This window comes from Agelaius phoeniceus, chromosome 1 (genome assembly GCF_051311805.1).
Source record: "Agelaius phoeniceus isolate bAgePho1 chromosome 1, bAgePho1.hap1, whole genome shotgun sequence".
NCBI lineage: Eukaryota > Metazoa > Chordata > Aves > Passeriformes > Icteridae > Agelaius > Agelaius phoeniceus.
This window is the reverse complement of record NC_135265.1, coordinates 1,125,866-1,149,715: the sequence shown is the minus strand read 5'-3', so window position 1 is coordinate 1,149,715 and position 23,850 is coordinate 1,125,866. Positions and strand designations below refer to the sequence as shown.

Genomic DNA, 23,850 nt, shown 5'->3' with positions numbered 1-23,850 from the left:
TTCAGGGAAATTCAGGGAAATTCAGGGATTTAGGGTTTGGAGGGAGCAACAAAATCTGGAAGGAGCAGTCAGCTCATGTCCAGCCTGAGGTGAAGCCCTTGGATGGTCACCTCGGCCCTCAGCTCCTCTTCATCCCAATTTCTGGGATAAAAGGCCACATTTATGGAAGCACCTTCCCCTGCTGCTGCCTCTGCTGTGCAGGCAGCACCGAGACCCTCAGAATTCCATGGGAAAACAACTCCCAAGCTGGAAAGCACCAGCACAGATCGATTTCCCTGCTCAGAAGAGCCCAACCTTCTCCTCAGAACCTCATTCCCAACCCAGGGATGTTCCCAAACATCCCCAAGATGCTCTCCACCACTGAACTTCAGCTCATCCCTCCACAGGGATGCATTTCCCAGCTATTCCAGCTTCAAATCTCCCTATGGAGCCTCCAATTAACATTTTCTTGCTCAATCCCAAAATCCTTCAACAATACTTGCAACCCCAAGATCCCAGAATGTCATGGGATGAATGTGACACTGATCCAGGGATAAAAATCCTTGAAAAGGCTTCCCTGGATTCCTCTGTGGAAGCAACAGCCCCTTGGCTGAGCAGGGAGTGCCAGCTCTGAGCTCATTTTCCAATTAACTTTTTTCCAGGGAGATAAATATTTGTCCGTAATTTCATCGGAGTGAACTCGCCAGGATTCCTGGCTGGAGCACTCGGAGGCGTTCTGGGAATGGGATTAACCCTTGGCATCCTAGCAGCACATGGAAAAGCAACAGCAGCCACGTGGGACGTTCCTGGGTGCTGCAGGATGGAGAACACCTCCAGGAAAACCCCAGGAATGTGGGAGCACCAGAGCAGGAGAATTGACTCCTCTCTTTCCATGGATTTTCTCCAGCTTGTTAAGGAATCAGAAAGGTATGGGAAAGGTTCCTGAGCTACACCCTTAGTTGGTCCTTTTTCACTGTTGCTCCCCCTCATTCCTGCTTTTCTGGCCAGCTCCACACACAGGCTGGAATCCAGGGCAGAACTCCAGGGAAGTCCGGTGTCCATTCGACACCAGGACAGCCAAGCCCTGAGTGTGGCCAAGGGAGCCACTCCAAAGGACCCGGGCTCGCTTCTGTCCCCCTGCCACCTCCCAGCTCCACAGTGACCTCCCATCCCGTGGTCTGTCCCAAAGATTTGTCCCCCTCACCTTCATGGGGTTCTCGTCGTAGGTGGGGGTGCCCAGGTCCATCTCGGCCTCGTGCTCCAGGCTGGCGTCGTCCCCGGGGCTGTCCCAGGTTGGAGGATCCCACTGGGTTTGTCTGGAGGAAGGAAAACACACCACTGACACCTCCTCAGAGAAACTGGGGCTTGCTCATGGATTATCCCATCAGCTGGGACATCTGGACCCCATCAGAATTCCTGGCATGAGGAACTCACAGCCTTGCTCTTGATTTGAAGGGTTCTAAGTTGGAGAAGGTTAAAACCAAGCAAGAAGAACAGAAAAAAATGGAATCTGCACCATTTTCTACCATGGTGACACTGTGGGATCAAGGATGTTCATCACCAGGATGGAATTCCCAGCATGGAAAGGTGGGAACATCCCAGCAGAGAGCACAGGGAAGGTTCAGCCTCCACCAAGGCTCCCTGGAGTCTCCTGATCTCATCCCAGGACTTCCAAACAACACAATTCACCAATTCCTGCTCCACTGGTTTGAATTCCAGGTGTTTGAAGGTCTCCTGCTCTGCTGTGTGCCAGGGAGCAGGGAGGAATCCAACAGGGAGATGGAAAAGATTTATGGATGCAGGGAAATGTGTGCCAGGAGCAAGAACTGATAGCAGCAAATGGATATGGAAAAAAATATTCCTGCTTATCGTTTCAGAGGTGGATCCTCATCCACATCTCCCATGGAGTTGGAAATGTCAACAAAACTCTTTTTAGAAGCTTAACATTCATTTTAATTTCAGGTAAATTCATAGGGATTGATCCAAAACCTGGTTCTTTCCAAAACTGATGGGAAAGGTGTAGGAAAAACATTGAGAAAATTGTGTTTCTTCCCATGGAGATGGGAGCTGGGCTCTTCTCCCAAAAAACAAGGAACGGGACAAGAGGGAACAGCCTCACGTTGTGCCAGGGGATGTTCAGGTTGGATACTGGGAAAACCCCTTCATGGAAAGGGCTGTCCCTGGACAGGGGTGCAGGGCCCATCCCAAGGGACCTCCAAGCCTGTGGATGTGGCACTTGGGGACAGGGGTCAGCATGCCCACACCCACCTGGTGACCACGTGGTAGTAGTAGATCTTTCCCTCAGGATCCCGGGCTGTTTTCCAGTTGGGAGGGAGGACGATGGTTTTGGGTTTGGGAGGGGAAGGCGGAGGCAGATCCAGGAGGTTGTTGGTGACCACCAGCTCTGGCTGCAGACAGCACGGAAGGGATGAAGAGAAAGTTGTGAGGGGTCACAAAAGGTGCCCTGGCAGCTCCTTATCCCACGGGAAAACCTCCCCATCCCTCTGGATGCTCACCTGCTGGATGGGCTGGGGCTGCCCGGCTGCCACGATGGTGGTGACGGCCGTGGGGGGCTGCACGATGACTCCCTGGGGGTGAGCCGTGTAGATCTGCTGGCCCTGGATGTACTGGAGACCTGGCTGGGCATAGCTCTGGAACAGGGAATCACAATCAGCTGCTGTTCCCAAAAAAATCCTTCACTGCAGGAGCGCAGATTCCACCAGGCCAGGTGCTCCAAGCCCCGTCCAACCTGGCCTTGGACACCTCCAGGGATCCAGGGGCAGCCACAGCTGCTCTGGGAATTCTACCCCAGCCCCTCCTCACCCTCCCAGCCAGGAATTCCTTCCCAATATTATCCTCAGATTTTTGTAATATCATTAATTCTGGTAGCTCCAGACTCTGCTTCTAAAAGCCAGTGGAAGTTGAGCTCCCACATCCAAGTTTTACTCATGGGCTCAGCTTTTATCCACACATCTCCATTCAGTCAAAAAACCAAAATACTCCTGCAAACTGCCAATTCCTGATTGTCCCCAACAACTATCATCACCCCTGGATGTGCTCAACGTCCCCCATCCCTGAATGTTCTCAGTATCCCCCATCCCTGATGTTCTTAGTATCCCCTATCCCTGGATGTTCTCAGTATCTCCCATCCCTGGATGCTCTCAGTATCTCCCATCCCTGGATGCTCTCAGTATCTCCCATCCCTGGATGTTCTCAGTATCTCCCATCCCTGGATGCTCTCAGTATCTCCCATCCCTTGGAATGTCCAAGGCCAGGTTGGACAGGGTTTGGAGCAATCTGGGATAACAGAAGGTGTCCTGGCCACGGCAGGGGGTGGCACTGGACACTCTTTAAGGTTCCTTCCAACCCCACCCATTCCAGGATTCCATGATTCTCCAATTTATGCCATTTGTAGATGGAAAATACCCTGGAATGTGCTTTCCTCCTACTCCTGGGTAGGAAGCTCCCTGGGAAGAGCTAAGAAGATGCTCCAAGAAGAGAAGCACAGAAGTTACAGTGAGTAACTTGCTGGGGAAGATGGAACAGGAAAGCCTTATAAATGTGATTGTCTGGCAAAAGATTTTGAGAATATGGAAACTATGAGCAAGATTGAAATGAAAGCAAGCTTTGAGATCCCTCAGTTACTGAACAACTGGAAAACAATGGTGTGGCTGGACTGAAGGTGATCAAACAACACCCTCTGCCTGCAGACAGCTCCAAGGGTCAGAGCAGACCCCACCAGCTTGGCAGAAGGGACCCAAAGAGGAGTTTTTAGGGTTTAAAATGTAGCACAGGATGGTAATGCAATGATTCTTATAGGCTGTATGTAAATGCTATAGGATTTGTATATTGCATTAGATTGGTTAGTGAGAATTAGAATATTCAACACAGAAGAAGATTTACTGTATTGTAACGGGAACCTCACTCTCTTTACCCTTTTTACTCTCTTTACCCTTTTTACTCTCTTGCCTTTTTACACTCTCACCCTCTCATCCTCTCTCCCCCTCTCTTCTCTCGTGCCTGCTCTGAGCTGTGCCTGGCAGCTCCCAGCAGGGCCCTGCACCCAGGCCCTTTGCAATAAACCCCAAATTCCAAGACCTGGCTTCAGAGATCTCTCATCTCCACCCGACCTGACCGTCCTACCCCCAGGTGCTCCTACAGTATCTCAAGTGTCTTCCCAGCTGGCTGCCCTGGTCCCATGGTGTTCCCAGCTGGAATTACCTGGACGATGGGCGGGGTGGTCTGCGAGTAGGGCGAGGTCACCCCGTAGACGGTCTGGCAGGTCTGGCCCTGGTAGTAGATGGCAGGTTGGGACTGGGCTGGGGAGTAGGGCTGCTGCACAGCCACGGGGGGCTGCTGGCTGGAATCCCACACCGAGCCGTAGCTCTGGCTCTGCACGGCGCCGGCCGCGGCCACCGGCAGCACGGCCACGTTGGCCTCCTGGTGCACCACGGCGGCGTCGCCCTGCGCCCCCACGTACTGCGGCGTGGTCACCTCCATGGTGGTGGCCACGTGCTGCACCACGGGCACCGGCTGCGCCGTGCTCAGCGCCGGCTCCACCGCGTGCCCCACCAAAGTCTGGGAATGCTCGGCGTATCCCGCCGGAGAGCACATGGAGTCCATGCTGGGCGTGGGCAGCAGCACCTTGCCGGCGTTGGGGTTGCTGGGATCCACGTAGGCCTGCATGGGGTATCCCGGTGGGTATCCCATGAAGCTGTGGTGGGGGGTTCCGTAGCCCATGGAGTCATAGGGAAGCGGGGAGGTCATTCCCAGGTTCTGGAGCTGCTGTTGCTGTTTCTGGGCTTCCCGTTGGGCCACCTCCTGCTCGAAGAGCTTCCGGCGCTCCTCCGTGGACAGCTTGTTGCGGTCCTTGGGCCGGACCTTCTTCTTGGATGATGCTGGGGTGTCGTACCTGGGAGAGAGGGAACAGGGAAAGCACCTGTGAGGCCTCAGGAAGCTGCAGGCCCAGGGCTCCAGCAGCAAAAGGGACAGTGGGAAACCTGGAATGCCCAACAACAGCATGAATTCCTAAGAACATTCCCCTTTTTCCAGCTGTTTGACCAACTCAAGAGGAACACCCGCTGGTCCTGCTCACCCACAGGCAGCCAGGGCAGAGGATGAGCAATCCCAGTGGATTGGCCAACATCAGCCTGGTGCTGATGGAGATGCAAGGATGCCACAGAAGTTGTCTGGAGGAGCTGCTCTGAAATACCTGGAGAGGGAGGGAACATCTCCAAGAGGAGCCAAGGAAAGGTCACAATCTGCAGGGTATCCCAAACAGGCCCTGCTGGAAATGCTCCACCATGTTTTCCCCAAGCAGGACAAACAAGGAATTTGGAAGAGGCTCCCAAACAGGAGCAACTCACAATGTAGCACCTTCCCCCCCAAATTCCAGTGCTGGGGTGAGAATTCCATCCTTCCAGTCCAGAACCCCCACATGGGAGCTGCAGACACGGCCAAGAACAAGGGAATCACAAGCAGCACATTCCTGTTTGGAATTCTGCTCGTTCCCAGGCCGCAGCTTCAGCTTCAAAAAATAATGGTGTGGATGGGTTTTTTTAATTCCTTAAGAGTTTTCATCCCAAAACACGCAGCAGCTGGAAGGATTTTTCCAGGGAATTAAAGGAGGAGGGAAAAAAAAAGCCTAAGGACTTTGATCAAAGCCCAACCAAGGAAAATTTCAGATCAAAGGTGGATATTTCCAGACGTTACGAGTGTGGTAAAACAGGGATTACAAGGAAAAATGCTTTGCAGCCTTAATATAATGGATTCTACAAAGCATCCAGGATATTCTCCATATATTCTGTGTTCCTGGGATCCATTTACATATCAAAAGCACATTGCTACCAACAGATCCGCTGGAGCTGTTTCCAGGCACTCCCAGAGGAGCTGCAGGATCCGTTAATGGGAACCTCATTGCCGGGAGGAGTTTGATTTCCCTAATTAAACTCTTTCCTGGCACTGCCTGGAGAGTTTGGAAGAGAAGCAGCTGCCATGGAGGGAGTGGAAAGAAAGAAACCGAGGGTTTAGCGTTGCTTTCTCCGTCTATTTGATTATTTTAAATCAAAATATTAAATCCCTGGAATAACAAAGAGGGATGCTCAGAGTGGGGAGAACATTCCCAGGGAAGGAATTTGGTCCTTCACTGACACGGACATGGCACAGGGGGAAGAGCCAGAGCAGCAGCTGCTCGCCCAAAAAAACGCTTGTTCTGTTTAAAACAACCCCAAAAATCCAGGTTTTACTTCCTGGGGATGTTTCCAGCCTCGTTACAGAGGGATAGATTTACATCTGTACTTTTCATCCAGATGTTTCCAACTTTCCCAGCTCAGCTCAACGCGAGGTTTCCTCGTCTGGCTGACTCGGCACCAATTGTTCCCTAATTATGGAGTGGCTTTGAGAGGGACAACAGAGAAGTGACTTCTTTAAAGGAAATTCCATGGTATTTCTGCTGCCTTTAACACGATCTCCAGTCTCTCTGAACTGCAAACATGGAATATTTTCCTTCTCTTCATTAGGAGTCGCATGCTCAGCCGTGGCAGTGATGCCACCATTCCCAAGGAAAGGCAGGAGACCTGGAAACAGCCTGCTGGGATCAGACCCCCCTGCACTGTTGTCCTCACAGGTATTTTTAGGGAATAACCACTCAGCCAAGGAAGTTTTGGAGTTAGAAATCCTGGTTTGGGCACTGCTCCCTCCTGTACAGGCAGGGATTGCTCCAAGCTCAGAACAATTCCCAGCACACTGGGAAGAGGAGGAGCAGGAGAAGGGAATGGGTTTTGAAGGATCCAAGGAGCTCTTTGCATTAGGAGGGCTGCATCCTGGAATTCCTGGATTCCCCATCCCTGGAAGTGTCCCAGGCCAGGCTGGACAGGGCTTGGAGCAGCCTGGGACAGTGGAAGGTGTCCCCATGGCAGGGGTGGGACTGGATGGGCTTTAAGGTCCTTCCAATCCAAACCATTCCATAATCCCTAATTTCTGTGCGGGAGCTGGCACAGCTCCCCTCATTTCCCACCTCATTCCCAAAACACGCCTGAAAATGGAGGTGCAGGTTACCCCAGAGAAGAAGCCACCAACACCAAGGAACCACCCAACTCCCACCAGGACTGAATCTCACCACCAGGATTCCTCCAGGAGAAAACTCCCATCCCCTTCCTGGGTGATTCCAAAGACCCCCAGGCCCGTTTCCCCTGGAGCTTTTACCCAGGAACGTGGCAGATCCCTGGAATATGGCAGCTCCCTGCCACCACTTGCCTGTCCTCTGGCCTCTTCGTGCCCCTCTCGTAGGCTGAGGACGGAGGGGACAGGGAATCTCTGCGTCTCTTCCTCTCCTTGCTCTGGCTCTGCCGCTCTGGATCCCGCTCCCGGCTCAGCACGGGGTTCTTGGGAGTGGGGGTCTGATCCCGGAGCCCAGCTGGGTCCCTCCCACGGTCAGCTGTTGGGAAAACGGGGAAAAAAGGAGGAAAATTTTATAATTTGGGTGTTGAGAGCTCCCTTCTCTTAGAAACGGCCTCAAGCGGTGCCAGGGGACGTTCAGGTTGGATATTGGGAATATTTCTCATGGAAAAGGATGGCCAGGGAGGGACAGGGCACGTGTGGAGTCCCCATCCCTGAAGGGATTTAAAAGCCACGTGGAGGTGACACTTGGGGACACGGATCGGTGGTGGCCTTGGCAGTGCTGGACTCAGACTTGGAGGGCTTTTCCAAGCTCACCAATTCCATGATTTTAATTCTAGGTTGTTCCATGTCACCCTCAGGGCCCCATCTCTCCCCACCCACCGCTCAGATTTTCCTCCCTATTCCCAGGAGCTGTTTCCCAGGAGTTGGAGCTATGGAGGCAGAACATCCCCTGACATTCCCAGCTGGGAAAATGAAGCATTTCCATGGGAGCAGAGGAAAACAAGGGAGAAGGGGAGGACTTACCACTGCTTTCCTTTTCTGCTTGGCTCTTCTTCGGGATGCGATAGACCTCCTGTGGAAAAGCCACCAGCATGGTCACAATTCCAGCTGCTCCCAAAACCACCCCAAACAGCCAAGAATCCCACAAATCAAACATTTACAAGAAACCACCAGAAAAGGGTCCCTTGAAGGAAAGTTCTGGGGGTTTTTGTGGTGCTTCCCATATATTTCCTCTGCTCAGTGTTTGATTTTTGATGGGTTTCGGTGGAAATTTTGGGCAAAGAGCTGTAGGGTCCTACACCTTCCAAGGTGACAGAAGTGTCCCAGCAGCAGCTCCTGCTGTCCCTGTCCTGGTCTCCAGGGCAGTTTGAGATGACCCAGCAAGGAGCAGGGAGCTGGGCTGGGTGATCCCAACAGATCCCTTCAGCCTGGAGACATTCCATGGCCAACATCTGCTCCCCCTGCTCAGGGACCACCCTGGGCTTCTCCCAGCTCCCAACAGCCTCACTGGGGACAGGGTCACATTTCCATGATGTTCCCAAGGTCTGATCCTTGATGTGGGAGCATCCCAAGGGAAATGAGCAGGAGGAGCTCTGAGTGGCCCCTCTGACCAAGGAGCTGCTGCAGCTGCTGAGATCAGACCCCAGCGCCCACCACACCTTCAGCAGCAGCAAACCCCAAACCCTCTGCTCATCCAGCCCCTCCCTCGGCACAGGGAAGGCCTGGAGCTGCTGCAGAGATCCTGAGCAGGCCCCAGAGTTGCTGCAGGGCTGGAGCCAGGCTGGGAGAGCTGGGAATGCTCCCCTGGAGAGGAGAAGGCTCCAGGGAGAGCTCAGAGCCCCTGGCAGGGCCTGGAGGGGCTCCAGGAGAGCTGGAGAGGGACTGGGGACAACGCATGGAGGGACAGGACCCAGGGAATGGCTCCCAGTGCCAGAGGGCAGGCATGGATGGGAGATTGGGAATTCCTGGCTGGGATGGAATTCCCAGAGCAGCTGTGGATGCCCCTGGATCCCTGGCAGTGCCCAAGGCCAGGCTGGACAGGGCTGGGAGCAGCCTGGGGCAGTGGGAGGTGTCCCTGCCATGGCAGGGGTGGCACTGGATGGTCACAAAGGTCCTGACAACTCCAGGTGGAGATGGCACCATGGGAAGAAAGAGGAGAAGAGCTGGGAATGAGGATCAGAACTTCCCTAAAGTCCAGGTTTAGCACAATGTCCTTGTTAAACCCCCTGGACTGGGCAGGAACAGCCTTTCCCTTACCACTGGCACCAACTGTGCATCCCCCCCAGTAAGAAATGAGGTTTATTAGGACCTTTCCATGCTCCATTGTATTTTTAATTGGAATATTCTGGCATTCCCAGTGCAAATCCCATTTTACCTCTGTGACGCTCATGATCCTACAGAGGTTTTACAGCATTCCTGACTGTCCAAGTACTGGAGGGTTGGAAAAAAAAGCTCATTTTTGTTTAATTGCAGCTTCTATCAAGCCCTTGCTCTGTTCCCTTCCTGAAGGAATGCAGTATTCCCAAGAATTCCCAGTCATTTCCAGCAGGATGTGATGAACCAGCTGGTTTGTGCCTGATGGAGCATCCCTGCTGGAGCAGCAGCTGCATCCCAAAAAAAACCCCATTAAATCATGAAGGAGATGCTCAGTTTAACACAAATAAATTGTTTTGGGGAGCTGTGCTGACATTCCAGCTTTCCCAGAGCACCTTCCCTAAGATATCCTTTCATTTAGGCCCTGGATGAGGCAGAGTGGGGAAAAAAGATGGATTTGACATTTCCTGGGGGGTGAAGGCTGCTCCAGCTGGGAATTTAAAGCTTCCACATGCTCAGAAATGTGGAGTTTACCTTGACTTGACTCTCAGATTTTACAGAATATCCTCTTTTATTTAAATTCTTTGAGTTTTTAAAACTGTTTGGGAATTAATTAATGGCTCAGGGGGCTCATTAGCAACGTGCTCACCCGCAGCACTGGATGGGCTAAAAATGAGAATTTCCTTTAGCAAAAAAAAAAAAGGGAAGGAGAAGAAACCCTGCTGTGGTTTGTCCACAAGGCAAAACCACTTCAAAAGTGCTGCTGCTGGCTAAAAAAAAAGGGATTTGGGCCAAGATTTTTAGGTTTTTAAAGATATTTTTGCTTTTCTGTGGAGCTCAAACACACCACATGGGAGTTTGAAGCATCTACAAAAAAGAGAGGCATTGAAATTCCCCAAAAAATGCGCTTCAAATAAAGTTTTTAAAATTTATGTATGCATTTGCTATGGGCTACAATACTCCAAATCCAGTTTTTTCAGATGAAATGTAAAGAAACAAAACAGCAGCTCCATGTTTGAGGTGGGGAGGGATGCAGGATAAACCCATAATTACATAGCATTTATATATTTATAAATGATGTAATCCATATAATGTCTGATCATGGAATCATGGAATGGTTTGGGCTGGAAGCTCATCCAATTCCAACCCCTGCCACGTGCAGGGAACCTCCCACCAGGCCAGGGTGCTCCAAGCCCCATCCAGCCATAATCTATGGATTTAATTTTATTTTCCTAGAGAATTCCATAGCTATGGATGGCAGGGATGACTTTGCCTCTCCCTACCTCGTGTGGGACAGAGGTGACCACAGGGGCAGGTTCTGAAGCCCCAAAATCACCTTCCACCAGTGGGTTTTGCCAGGATTTTTTTATTTCCCATGTTAAACTCCTAAAAATGTTCATTTTCAGAGCAGCACATCCAAAAAAATCCCCCCAAGTCTGCCCTGGCTGTTCCCAGGGGGGAATGAGGAGCCACCAAGGAATGGGATCATGGATGAAGATCATGGATATCCAGAAGGACAACGCAAGTGTTGGGAAGAGCTAAGCTACACCAAGTCCCCAGCTCCTAAAAAAGATCTGTCCCATTAAAGAGCAGGATGGGGAATGGAAATCACTGGGAAAAGGCTCAGGGGGAAGAGAAGGAGGATAAGGAGCACCTGGAGTAAGGGAACTTGGCAATCCTGGCATTGCTCCAGCTTCACCAGGACACTGGGGTGCCCACTCCAGGATCCACCCCAACAAACTGGCCAGCCCTAAAGTCCAGGAAGCCCAAAATCCACGGTGATGATGAGGAGGGAGCGAGCTCCGTGCTGGTGGAGAGAAACTCCAGCCCCGCTCAACGGAGCCTCCAGCATCCATTCCATGCGGGAAGATGGAGGCAGCAAAGGCTTTGAACCAGGAACAAATGGAGGGATTTGTCCAAATTGCTCCATGAGAAGCAGATGGTGGTCAGAGCAGGCTGGGGAAACTCCCAAGAAAAGCCAGTTTTATTTTTGGAAACGGAAGCTGCTGGCTCGGAGCTGCAGAATTCCTCAATCAACGCGGCCACCGCTAACGGGCTCCAAATGGCTCCCGAGCTCCCAGCACGGCTTTGAAGGGACTGCACGCAAAATTAAATGCAGGAGGAAAAGTGACACGAGTCTGTTCGACACAAAAGAGGGGGAAAAATGGGATTTAGGCCGCCCAGCCTCAGGCACGAGCCAGCCTTGGCTTGGGAAAGGGGAGAGAGCTGCAGGATGGAGTTGCGACTCAAAGGATTCTGCAGTGGGAAAGGAAGATTGTGTCTTGATGGAACCTTCTCCACAAATCTGCCCCTCAGCTGCCAGCCATTCCTGAACTAACAGGTGGACTTGATGGCCTTGGAGGTCTTTTCCAACCTTAATGATTCCATGAGTTTATCCTATGATTCTATGAACTTCTGTTGATTTTTTGAAGGAAGAACGCAACCAAATCCATCCCCTACCAGGCTGGATCCTCTTCCCTCCCTTCCTCTCTCCTCTTATCCTGCTCTGCTTTGGAGATTTGTTTTGGGTATCCAGACTGAGTTTCTCCTTTGGAACAGCTGTGCTCCCTTCCACACTCATGTACACAGAACAGCACAGAGAAAACAATAAAATATTAATAAAATGTGTGAAATTTCACAAAACTCACCAAAATGTTGGTTTAAGACCAAATTTGATCTGATGGTGTCGTTTTATCCCCAGGATTTGTGTTTTCTTTGGACCAACACCATGAAATCCCTGCTTGAAGGCCAGAAGATCCCACAGCAAACCACGGCCTGGCCGCTCCCCAATCCTATTGTTTTCCCCAGCTATTCCTTGCTCTAAGTTACAACAAATTGTAAAATTCCTGATTAAAACACGGGATGTGTGTGCTGGAGCCGGAGACAGGCACTCCAGGATGGCTTCACTGGGAAAGGGACAGGCCAGAGCAGCTTCAAGGGGCTTTGCCAGGATAAATCAGAGGAGACTTGGAAAGATCACCCCAGGGGAAGATGGAAGCTCAGCTGCCTTTGGTCACCCAAGATGTCCCATGCAGGGTGAAATGGCCTCCTGGGGAGGTTCAGGTGGGATATTGGGAAAATTCCTTATGGAAAGGGTTGAGCAGCAGTGAACAGGCTGCCCAGGGCAGGGGGGAATTGCCATCCCTGGAGGGATTTAAAATCCCTGTGGATGTGGCACTTGGGGACAGGGGCAGCGGTGGCCTCAGCAGTGCTGGGGGATGGTTGGGCTCAATCATCTCTGAGGGCTTTTCCAACCTCACCAATTTCCTGATTCCATGATTATTAAGTGCAAAAAAAGTCCACTTTGGCCCAGGTCAGGGTGAGGACTCAGCCTGAGCTCCAAGTCACCACAAACGCTCGCAAGGCCAGAAGTATCCAAATAAAACCTTTCAAACCCAAGACTGGCTCTTCCAAAAGGTTTTTCCTAAAACCGAGATCTTCTCCAAGCCACAAGGAAAGGAGCTGTGGATCCTCAGAGCCACAACCCTTTCCCAGAAGGTGAGGGCCTCCTCAGGGGTGGGGGAAGATTCCCAAAGCTCAGTCCCGCGTGAGGCAGAGCAGCACCAAAACCTCCTCTCTGTCCCTCAGCTCAGCTACTCAACCTCAGCCCTCAAGAGGACATTGGGAAGAGCTTCCCAAGCTCAGCCCTACGGCGTGTTCCGGAGAATCCAAGAGTTCTGTTGGCCATCACACCACGTGTCACCTCCAGCATGGCCTCTCCACACGGATCAGCCCCCGGAGCCTTACCTGAGCACAATCCACCTGGAAGAACCACGTGGAACCACCACCTGTGCCCTTGCTGGGTGTTTTGGCCCCTGGGAGGGAGTTTTCAGCCCAGGAGAAGCCATGCAGCGCTTCCTCGGAGAGCGGGAACGGCGCCCACGAGCCCGGGCTGAAAACTCATCCCACTGGGAATGTGACTCTGTGTGTGTGTGTGTGTGTGTGTTGTGCCAGGGGTGTGGCCGTGGCCAGCACTCCTCAGGGAGCCCTGGAAGGACTTACAAGTCCTGTGTGTAGAGGTAGAGAAAAAAATTAAGCTCACTTAATCCTTTCAGGCCAGGAGCTGGGATTTCCCCGGAGCGACGTCCATTGCCGGCAATGGACGCACCAAAATAACGTCGGCATCCCCGAGTTAACCACCTCTGTCCTCCTTTCACCTATCACACTGCTCATGCATCAGCCAGCTTCCCAACCATCTTCCCGGCTCTTGGCGCTATGTCCTCTCCCTTCTTCCGCACGGAGTTGGAGAAAAGGAGCCCCTTGGTCAGCTCTGGCTGCCCGGAGAAGCTGGATGGAAACGGTGGAAATTACAAGGGGGTCATCAGCAAGGCTGGAGAGGACAGCGCTAAAGTCACCACGTTTCCGACCCTCCCACCCCCCAGACAAGGCCAAGGTGTTCCACCACTCCAAAATCCCGGCTTTTCCAAAGCTTGGATGTGCTGGGAAAGGCACCTGGGGGTGAGTTATCCATCCCCCTTCCAGCTTGGATTTGTCTTTTAGACATCCGGGGTGGGCTTTGATGGCACCTTATGAGGTGAGAGTTGGACAGAGGCAGTTAACTCCTGGAGCCATGAAAAAGTCCAGGACAGGATAAATTCCCAGCTCCCAGTTTCCCTACAATTGTTCTATGAGAGAGAAATGAACTGTCACAGCCCCGTGTCACGATCCTGCTTTTTTGGGGTGGATTTGCTGGGATTACTCCAAGCTCATGAGATCCAACCCCATCCCTACAACCAGACCAAGACCTGAGGTTCATTAATAAATACACAGAGAGGATGAGAATCCACATCTAAAATATGGGAATGTGGCAGGACTCCATGGTCCCACCAAAACTTCAACAAAATTCTGTAGATTCCCAAGCTGAGCTTCTCCAAGCTCCAAAGAAAACACAAATCCTGGGGATAAAACAACACCATCAGATCAAATTTGGTCTTAAACCAACATTTTGGGGGAGTTTTGTGAAATTTCACACATTTTATTAATATTTTATTGTTTTCTCTGTGCTGTTCTGTGTACATGAGTGTGGAAGGGAACACAGCTGTTCCAAAGGAGAAACTCAGTCTGGATACCCAAAACAAATCTCCAAAGCAGAGCAGGACTAAGGCCTGACTTAACTTTTAGTTTAAAACAGGTTGGACTTGACCTTGGAGGTCTTTTCCAACCTTAACAATTCCCTTGGCAATGATGGAAAAGGACTTTTCCCAACTGAACCACAAATTCAACCTGACGGTGTCGCTTCAAGAGGAAAACCATACCTAGAGTCTGCAAATTCAAATCTGGTGAGTGATCAGATCCACTTGGAAAAAAGGAAGAAAAGCACCAAACCACAACCCAATCTCTCTACAGAAATGTGTTTTACCTGACCCCTTCCCCTCTAAGATTTGTGTCCCAAATGATTGTGCCCAAAATCTGCGAAAGTTCAGGAGTATCTGATCCTCCTGAAAAATTCAGACTGAGGTAAAATGTCCCTGAATTCTCCTGGGAATCTCTGCATTTCTAAACCCTGGTGTTTGCAGCTCCAGAAATGGCACAAGCAAAGCTTAAGGCGAGGTCTCCTCCACCTGTGCTGGTTCCGCTGCACAATTAACACCCATTATTTTAATTAATTTCTTTCAATCATTACTCATTATCAAAACCAATGGGTAAATAAACTCCTTAGCTCCATGATGCATCAGAAAACATGAATTTGCTTCAAACTACTTCCAGTAATTAAAGCTGGGCTGGTGGTTGATTAAGAGAAGGGCAGAAGAGCCTCCAAGTCCCACCAAGCCCACAAGAAGCTGGAACTGTGGCAGTGCCTTCAATTCCCGCTGGATCCTCAGGAATGTCTGGGTTTGGACTTACTAAAGAGGCTCCCAGCCCTCCTGGCCTTGAATGTAAGGAATGTGAAATAATACACAGAATGCAATCCTACAGGAGCAGCGGATCCGTGAGGAGTTTCCAAAGATCTAAAGAAACCCAAGGAATGGCTGAAGTGTCGAGTGGGGAGTGAGATCCCCAGAGCCATGGAATGGTTTGGATGGGGAGGGACCTTAAAGGACAGCCAGTGCCACCCCTGCCATGGCAGGGACACCTCCCACTGTCCCAGGCTGCTCCAAGCTCCAGCCTGGCCTTGGGCACTGCCAGGGATCCAGGGGCAGCCACAGCTGTGCCACCCTCACAGGAGGAATTAATTCTTTCTTAACCACTAATCTGAATCTTTCCTCTTTTAGTTTAGAACCATCACTGGAATGTCATCCTACATCCCACCAAAAAGCTGGTGATGGCTGCAGATCCCATTGGCCACCTATGGGACAGGGACACAATTCCAGAGGACAGAGGGAGCCACCAAGCCCTTCTCTTGAAGAGGTTTTCTGCTCCAGAAGACCTTGATGGGAGTGAAACCACTGAAATCCCAAATAACACCCAAGTCTGGGCACTTCCAACTGTGAACACCCAGAGGATGATCCAACACTGCCTTTGAGAGAACTTGGCATGGCCAACAGAGCCTTCTCTGGAGGCACCACACGGTGCAGATCAAAAGCAGAGGTTGAAAGGACAGGAAAAGCTGGGAATGTTGGGAAAACTCAATTCAGAGAATCCCAGAATGGTTGGGTTGGGGGGAGCCTTAAGGATCATCCAATCCCACTCCCTGTCATGGGCAGGGACACCTTCCACTATCCCAGGCTGCTCCAAGCCCTGTCCAACCTTGGACATTTCCAGGGATGGACCATTTAGGAGTAGCCTTGAACACCTCCAAGGATGGAATTCAGGAGCAGGCAGTCCATCCATCCGTTTCCACATTGAGGGATGTGGGCAACTTCCACCCAAAATGCTCATGGGAATCTCAGTCCCTCAGAGCTGCCCATTCCCTGGAAGTCTAAGGGGAAGACCAAGGTGTCCTTGTGTGCCCAAACCCAACGAGCTGCTGGTTTCACCAACACCTGGACATTTCTCAGGTCACACCCAGGGCAGCTGCCACCAGAGGACTTGTACAGAAAGCGCTTTTTGTGTGGAAAAGGCCATTTAGTTACCACATATTGACCAAAAGACATCAAACCAGCCCCATGTGCACCACACCACCACCAAATCCACGTTTTCCTTAGCTCCAGGTGCTGGAGCTGCACGGAGCTGCTTCTTACCTTGAGCTCCTTCCAGCTGTCGAGCAGCCTGGTGGCCAAGTCGCTCACATCCACGATTTTATCTGTCTGCTCCTGGCTCCTCTCACTCTCCACGTCAGAAACGCCTTCCTCCTCATCCTGTGACGGCGTCTCCATGGCCATGGACTCCTCCAGCTTCGCTCCATTGCTCTCCTTGACCTCTGCCTCGGGCTCAGCCTCCAGCTCTGCAGGCTGGGATTTGCTGCTCTCCACTGGTGCCTCCACAGCACTTTTGATCTCCTGCTGCTGCTGCTGCTGCTGCTGCTCCTCTGTCACCTCCATTGGGGCAGCCTCCAGCTGGTCCAGGTCCTCCTTGCCCTCCTTCCCTTCCAGCTCGCTGGTGGTGTCCGAGATGGCGCTGTCCATGCTGTTCTCACTGATGATCTTCAGCCTGCGGAACACCAACTTCTTGGGGGTGTCCGTGTCCCCCTCCACGCCCTGCTTGGCTGAGAGCTCGGGGGTGTTGAGGGGGGTGTGGGCCCGGGACGTGTTCTCGCTGGAGTATCCATCGCCCTCGCTGAGCTGCGGCACCGCCGTCTTGGTCTGAGCCCAGCGCTGGATGATGGGCAGCACCTTGCTCTCCTCCAGCATGTTCTTGGTGGGGATGGGCAGCAGCTCCAGGGTCTTCATGATCTAAGGGCAAGGACAAGCAGGGCGTTAGAGCCAGCAGGATTTAAAGCTGTGGCCAACCTGGAATAATTCACTTTTCTCAGGAAGGATTAACTCTGGAATATTAAGGGGATCGTAAAATCCTGGTTTGGGTGGGAAGGGACCTTAAGGCTCATTCAGTTCTCCTTGCCATGGGCAATGGCACCTTCCTCTATCTCAGGTTGCTCCAAGCCCTGTCCAACCTGGCCTTGGACACTTCCAGGGATGGGAAGTCCACAACCTCTCTGGACAACCCGCGCCAGGACCTCACCACCCTCACAGGAGTAATTAATTCTTTCTTAACCACTGATGTAAATCTTTCCAAGAATTCCTTCCCAATGTCCCAAAATATAAAACTTAAATATCTGATCTCCTCTACCTAGTGACAGTCACGGGTGACAGATTTTGGGAAGAGTTTCTTCATGGAAAGGGTTGGTAAACATTGGAATGGGCTGCTCAGGGAGGTGGTGGAGTCCCATCCCTGGGGGTGTCCAAGGAACACCTGGAGATGGCACTCAGTGCTCTGGGCTGGGGACAAGGTGGGGAATGGGCACAGCGTGGACACAATGATCTTGAACTTCAAGAAGTCTTTGGGCATCCAATCCCAAATTGTTTATGGAAAACTGAAACATTCCAGCTCCACTTCAGACTGTCAGGATCTCAAATTCCCTGTGCTTCAGCATGGAATAAACAGCAACAGCAAAAACCTTCAAGTTCTGGCTCATGGAATCTATGTCAGGAATCTCAGGAAAACCACAGGAGCAAATTCCTTCCGTTTATTAAGGATCTGCCTGAGGGCAGAAGTTTCAGGCCTGTAGTTCTGAGGCACCTGAGGTTGTTTTCCATGAACACTTGGCACAGATTTGTATTGAAAAAAACAGAAGGAAAAGAAAATCCTTGTGATCCCGAGCATTCAGCAAAGCTGCCAAAACCCTCTTCCCCAAAAAGGGCTGGCCAGCCCTGGCACAGGCTGGAGTCACCATTCCTGGAGGGATTTAAGGGCCCTGTGGATGTGGCACTTGGGGACAAGGGTGAGTGGTGGCCTCGGCAGCGCTGTGGAATGGTTGGACTCGATCTCAAAGGGCTTTTGCCACCTCGAGGATCCCGTGAGAGCTCCCAATGCCAGGGAATCACTGACCTCCAGCTGCAGCTTCAGGTTGTTGGCCGTGCTCCCTCTGCCATCGCCCAGCTCCGTCATCCAGATCCAGAGCAGGGACAGGCCGTGACACTCCAGGAAGGACTTGAGGCAGGACTGCGAGTGCGTGTTCTGGAGAGCCAGAGGTGGGAACAGTCAGACACTTCCAGGCAGAAACAGGGAAAACTGCTCCACTGGGATCATGGTCAAAGCCACAGCAGAGCCAGAACTCGGCACCTGAGCAGGTCCAAGCTGATTTGAGTGGCTGGAACTGCTGGGGTTGGAGCGGGGATCCAGCAGCAGGACCACCCCAAGCACTACAGCTCATACTGGGGAATAACACTGAAGGACAATGGATCCTGGAGCTGCTCAGCTGAGCTTGGGATGCAGCAAAAAGGGCAGGAGCTGCCTCCCACACTCCCCCTGCTCCTCTGAGGGTGTCACTGGAACAGGACGTGGATCCCTCCCTTCCCAGGCCGCTCCTCACCTGGATGAGCTTGAGGCAGGTGAGTTTCTGCTCCAGGGTTTCGATGCGCACCATGAGCCGGGACAAGCTCAGCACCTGGTTCTTATCAGAGAGCCCCTCCCCGTTCTCCAACAGCGCCTCCAGCTCCCCATCCACCTGCAGAGCCACAGCAAAACACCCTCAGGCTCAGGCCAGGCAATTCCCTGACTCCAAGCTCCCTTTTCCCTAATTCTCCATTTTCCCATTTCCCATTTTCCACCTTGCAGCTCTGCTGGAAATTCCAGGTGGTTGCATCAAAACCCTCCCGGCCCAGAGTTTATCTTTTCATGCAGGAAAACAAACTAAGAAATTATCTTTAATTGCAGGTAAAACTTATTATTTATATTCTGAGTTGTATAAATTCTTTATAAATTTGTAATGATTAATGGATTATAAACTATAAGAGATTTATAATCCTTACAGCCAGAGAGTCACTCCACACGGACACTGAAATATCACCCTCTCATTTAGTGACTAATTAGTGTTTTAAAACACCCTATAAATGATTTAGGAATTATTTCTTGGTTTCCTCCCTCTCTGATACAGCACATTAAAATGAAACTGGCATTTTTAAACTTCCCAAAAGAATTAGGAATAAATCTTTTCCATAGGAACACAGGTTTGTCCCTTCAAGGATGGAATAACTGCAATTTGTAAGAATTAAAGAAGAGCCTGTGCAGGTTCTTCCAGAAGATTTCACCCAAAAAAATTCCTCTTGCTTTGGATTCTCTGCACTTTTTCCACATGGCATGAACCCCTCCCTGCAATTCCATGTGTTGTCTCTAAAATTCCACCTCCCAACCTGGAAATGGTGAAACTCTGCCCTTGGAACTGCCAAATTTCAGGTGATGCCCTAAATGGCAAAGCCAGTATTGTTCATCTTTCATCAGTGTTTAAAAATCATGGAAAGTAACTCACATTTTTAAATCCAATTTATGGTAGGATTTAGTTATGGATGAGCAAATACTGGGAAAGTCACTCTCTGGTGAGACTTTAAAAAACCAAGAGAAAGGAAATTGGATTTAATTGAAGATCCAAGAAAACACAAATCTTGAGGGACCTTGTGAAATAAAATCATTGGAGTTGGAAAAGATCTCCAAGATCATCAATCCAACCTTTGATGACACTGAACCCTGAGGTCCTCAGGAGTAAACTCCTCCCAAAGGAAAAGTGACAGAATGAGAGGAAATGGCCTCAAGCTGTGCCAGAGGTGGCTCAGGTCGGATATTGGGGAAATTCCTTCATGGAAAGGGCTGGTGCTGGTGGAACCCCCATTCCTGGAGGGATTAAAGCCACGTGGGTGTGGCACTTGAGTGGTTTTGGCAGTGCTGGGGAGTGGCTGGGCTCAGTGGCAGAGGCTCAGTGCCCAGACTCACCGAATCCTTTTTGCGGGAGCGTTCCTTCTTCATCTTCCCTCCGGCCGCGCGGATGCTGACCCTGTTCTCCCCACCCAGGTACCCCCGGCAGTTGGAGGAGCCACAGAAACATTTCTGGGCCTCTTTGCTGTGGGGGGACACAAAGGGAGGTTCAACAACAGCTCAACCCCAGCCACAGCCAGCCCTGCACCCTCCAAAGCCAGGAATGGGAATGGCCCTGCATGGAAAAGCCACTGAAAACCCAAATAAAGGCTTCATTCCCAACACAGCTGCCATGATCCCCAGCTGTGGCAGCTGGAAAGCCAAGCCTGCCTCACTTCCAGGCTCTCCACAGGCCAAGAACCAGGAGCAGAGAGGAAAAGGTGGAGCTGGTGGGGCTGACAACTTCTTATCCCGCATTGCTATCAGTATCCTAATTTTCCTAAGGCATTTAGCCTCAGGATTATACATCCATTAGGAAAAGCTTGCATTTCATAGCATTTTATAGCTCATATATTGAATTTGAGAGCTCAAAACAGGATAAAGAATGAGCTCAGGATTCACAGAAGCAGCAAAATCCACATGGAAAATTTGTTTTGGATGTTCAGCCATGGATAATAAATAGAATATATACAATAAATACAATAAATGCAATAAATATAGTTCCCAAGGAATATTTCTACCAAGGCTCTGTATTTCCCACTTGACACACCATCTATTTTAAAATCCATTCCACAATTTCTTGGGAAAATGGTAGGGTTTTATTTTAAATATGTGGAACCCACTGGAGGAATGTGGCCCTGCAGTGCTAAGAAGCAGGAAAGCTCAATTCCAGGAACTTCTAGGAATGAGGAATTATCTTAAAATGCAACTAAAAACTCATTCCTGCTTACAGGAAGGGCCTGGAGAAAGATCCAGAAGGAAAAGGAAGGGATGTTCCTCAAGTTATACTTCACCACAGAGTAATGGAGGAATCTGAGGCTCAGGTTTAGCAAAGGGATCCCAATTCCAGGCTGGAACTTTCCCTGCAGCCCTGGATTAGGCCAGGAAGAGGGGATGAGTTATCCAGGGGGTTTCATAGCTCCTCAAAGCTTGCAAAGCCATGAAACAGGAGTGGGAAGGGAAGAACAGGAATTCTCGAGGAATATCCCAAAGTCTAATTAACAACCAGGCAAGAAGAAGCAGGGAAGGGAATTATCTGGGAAAGGGATGGAGCAGGAGCAGTGACAGTGGGAGAGGGGAAGAGCAGGAATTCCTGGGCCAGGAAAGGGGACATACCCGTATCTCTGGAACTGGTAATCAAACGTCAGCTCCGAGCCCGACGGCACCAGCTTGGTGGTGAAAAACCCAACCCGCAGCTGCCCATTCACAGTCCACTGTGGAGAGAAGGTGCCAGCAGTTATTCCAGCCTCAGCTCCAGGTCTGCTTTCCCTGAACACACCAATCCTTGGAAAAGCAGCACTGGGGAGTTTAAAACCAGGCAAAGCGCCCGGTTGAAATCCAGGTGTTTTCATGTCACTGATACAACAGCAACAAAAACCCCCAAAATAAAGAAGGAAAACGTTTCACTCTGAGCTCTGCAGAGGGAGGAGCTGCTGGGTTTGATCCAGCATTTTACCTTTTGGGTCTCACAGTTTGGCTCACAGCTGTGGTTCATGAAGCGGGAGCAGTTTCCTTTCTGGGTGGCATCGATGATCTGAAAAGGGACAAGAAATGCAGGAAAATGCTCATGACCTGGGATGGGAAAAAGCTACAAACACAACCCATGTGGGAATCATCTCCTTTCCCACTCTATTTGATATTCCCCAGCTTTATTTTAGGGATTGGGGTTTGTTAGAACATTAAATCCCCACAAAAAGAGCACTTAGGTACACGGCTCCTCATTTTCCAGAGTTCTCCAGCTGGGTGCAGATTCTGGATTTTGTTTCTGATACAGCCATGAGGGGTTAGGACATGAATTTTTCTCCCACACAGCTCATGCACCAAGGGAAAAGTCATCCCATAAATACAAACACTTTTATAACTGGAAATGCTCCTTTGTGACAGTTAGAATCACAAAACAACCTCAAAAATCCTTATTTTAGGAGGCAAACACCCAGGAAAAACCACTCTGAGTATTTTTAGCTCCTTTTCTCTCAAGTTCCCCAGACCCGAAAAGTCCTGACAGGAGAGACAAGGAGAATAAGAGATGGAATTTCTATTTATCCCCCTTGTTCTCAGGCAGAGAGAACAGCTCCACATCCCTTGGAGCTGAAGTAGCCATAAATAATTAAGGATATCCCATTTATAAATATTCCAGTGGCAATCCTCCACAGAGGGACTCTGCCAGCTTAAAATATCCCAATTTCATGGAGTTTAATGTGAAAGGAAATGTGGATTTTTGGTGTATCTGGGCACCCAAAAAGGGTGAGTTTGGCTTGGAGCATGTTCCCAAACTTCTCTCCCATGGAACAATGAGCCAGGCACCATTTTCTCCTTTGGAAGGACACTTTCCCCTCCCTAAGGACACTGGGATACATTTAAGCTGCCAGAATTTTGTTGGAACTGAGCAATGGGTTAAAAAATCCTGAGGCTTGAAGTTTCCTCTCCTCAGGAAAACATTCCCAATGGATTCAGGATGTTGCTCCGTGGGTTCCCAAGGAGCTGGTGCTGTACACAGCTAAATCCAGCCTTTCCCAAAGCAATCCCATCCTAGCAATCCACTGCTCACCTCATCATTCTTCAGGGCCATGAAATAATAGTGGATGTTCTTGTTCCGGGCATATTCCTTCACCCGAGCCTTGAATTCCTTGTGATCCAGCACCTCCCCACAGTATTCCAAGACAAAAGTGTTGCTGCAAGAGGGAAAAACATCAGCTTTCTTAGCAAAAAACCCACACAAACAACATAAAATAATCCCTGTTCAGGTGGATTCTCTGAACACAACTCCCAGCCTGGCCATCCTGGTGGTGTAGCAATGATGATGTGCCTTAATCTCAGGGAATTCTGATTAATTTGGGATTCTGTGCTGTCACATGGGAAGGTGACAAGGATGAAGCTCCCCTTGGAGCAGGGCTTGTTCTATAAATTCAATATATTCACAGAATTACAGGATGGCTTGGGTTGGAAGGGAATGTTGAGCTCATCCCATTCCAACACCATTCCATGGCCAGGGACACCTGCAACTGTCCCAGGGTGCTCTAAGCCCCATCCAACCTGGCCTTGGACACTTCCAGGGATCCAGGGGCAGCCACAGCTTCTCTGGGCTGGAAAACACTTTTCAGGAGGAATTTTCCCAGTTTCCACCCTGAGTCTCCCCTGGCCCAGCCTGAGGCCGTTCCCTCTCCTCCTGTCCCTGTTCCCTGGGATAAGATCCCAAATCCCCCCCGGCTGTGCCCTCCTGGCAGGAGCTGTGCAGAGCCACAAGGTGCCCCCTGAGCCCCCTTTTCTCCAGGCTGAGCCCCTTCCCAGGTCCCTCAGGAATTTTCCAGCTCCCTCCCAGCTCTGTTCCCTGCCCTGGACACACCCCAGGATGCTCCCTTCTCCCTCATCTTGGTCTCCCCATCCTGGTCCTCCCTTGTGCCTCAGGAGATCTCAGTGTCCTCACTCCTCTCTCCTTTCCTGGCCTCACCTAACCCAGCTCTTGGAATTACAATCCTGAATTAACAACAAGAAGAAAGATCCCCTCTGGATCCTCTCATTGTCCAAAGGGGAGGAAGAGGAGGAGAACTCAGGAAGAGAAGTTTTGCAGAGATGGGAAGAGAAGGATGGACACAACTGGAGTGAAATAGGGACAGAGAAAGGGGAGGCAGATTCATCCCAAGAATAAGCCATGGAAAACCAGGAAGAGCAAAAGCAGAGTGGGAGATCAAAGAACAGATGGGCAGATGCCAAGGA

At 50.7% G+C, this 23,850-nt stretch overlaps 1 protein-coding gene across 2 annotated transcripts in view; it reads right to left on the bottom strand.

The window, feature by feature from the left end:
- SETD2 (SET domain containing 2, histone lysine methyltransferase) overlaps positions 1-23,850 on the bottom strand; it is a 51,195-nt gene that overhangs the window by 6,000 nt on the left and 21,345 nt on the right. Inside the window, exons 6-18 of one of the 2 annotated variants that reach the window (XM_054633330.2) lie at positions 22,685-22,808; positions 21,593-21,670; positions 21,253-21,350; positions 19,996-20,122; positions 18,602-18,736; positions 18,118-18,246; positions 16,314-16,964; positions 7,903-7,951; positions 7,234-7,414; positions 4,201-4,891; positions 2,496-2,630; positions 2,248-2,387; positions 1,184-1,295 (exon numbers count right to left, since the gene is read on the bottom strand). In XM_054633330.2, coding sequence (XP_054489305.2) covers positions 1,184-1,295; positions 2,248-2,387; positions 2,496-2,630; positions 4,201-4,891; positions 7,234-7,414; positions 7,903-7,951; positions 16,314-16,964; positions 18,118-18,246; positions 18,602-18,736; positions 19,996-20,122; positions 21,253-21,350; positions 21,593-21,670; positions 22,685-22,808 — 2,650 coding nt within the window. Of the gene's footprint in view, positions 1-1,183; positions 1,296-2,247; positions 2,388-2,495; positions 2,631-4,200; positions 4,892-7,233; positions 7,415-7,902; positions 7,952-13,234; positions 13,480-16,313; positions 16,965-18,117; positions 18,247-18,601; positions 18,737-19,995; positions 20,123-21,252; positions 21,351-21,592; positions 21,671-22,684; positions 22,809-23,850 lie in introns of those variants that run through there. The other variant, XR_013183200.1, reaches the window with a different exon arrangement.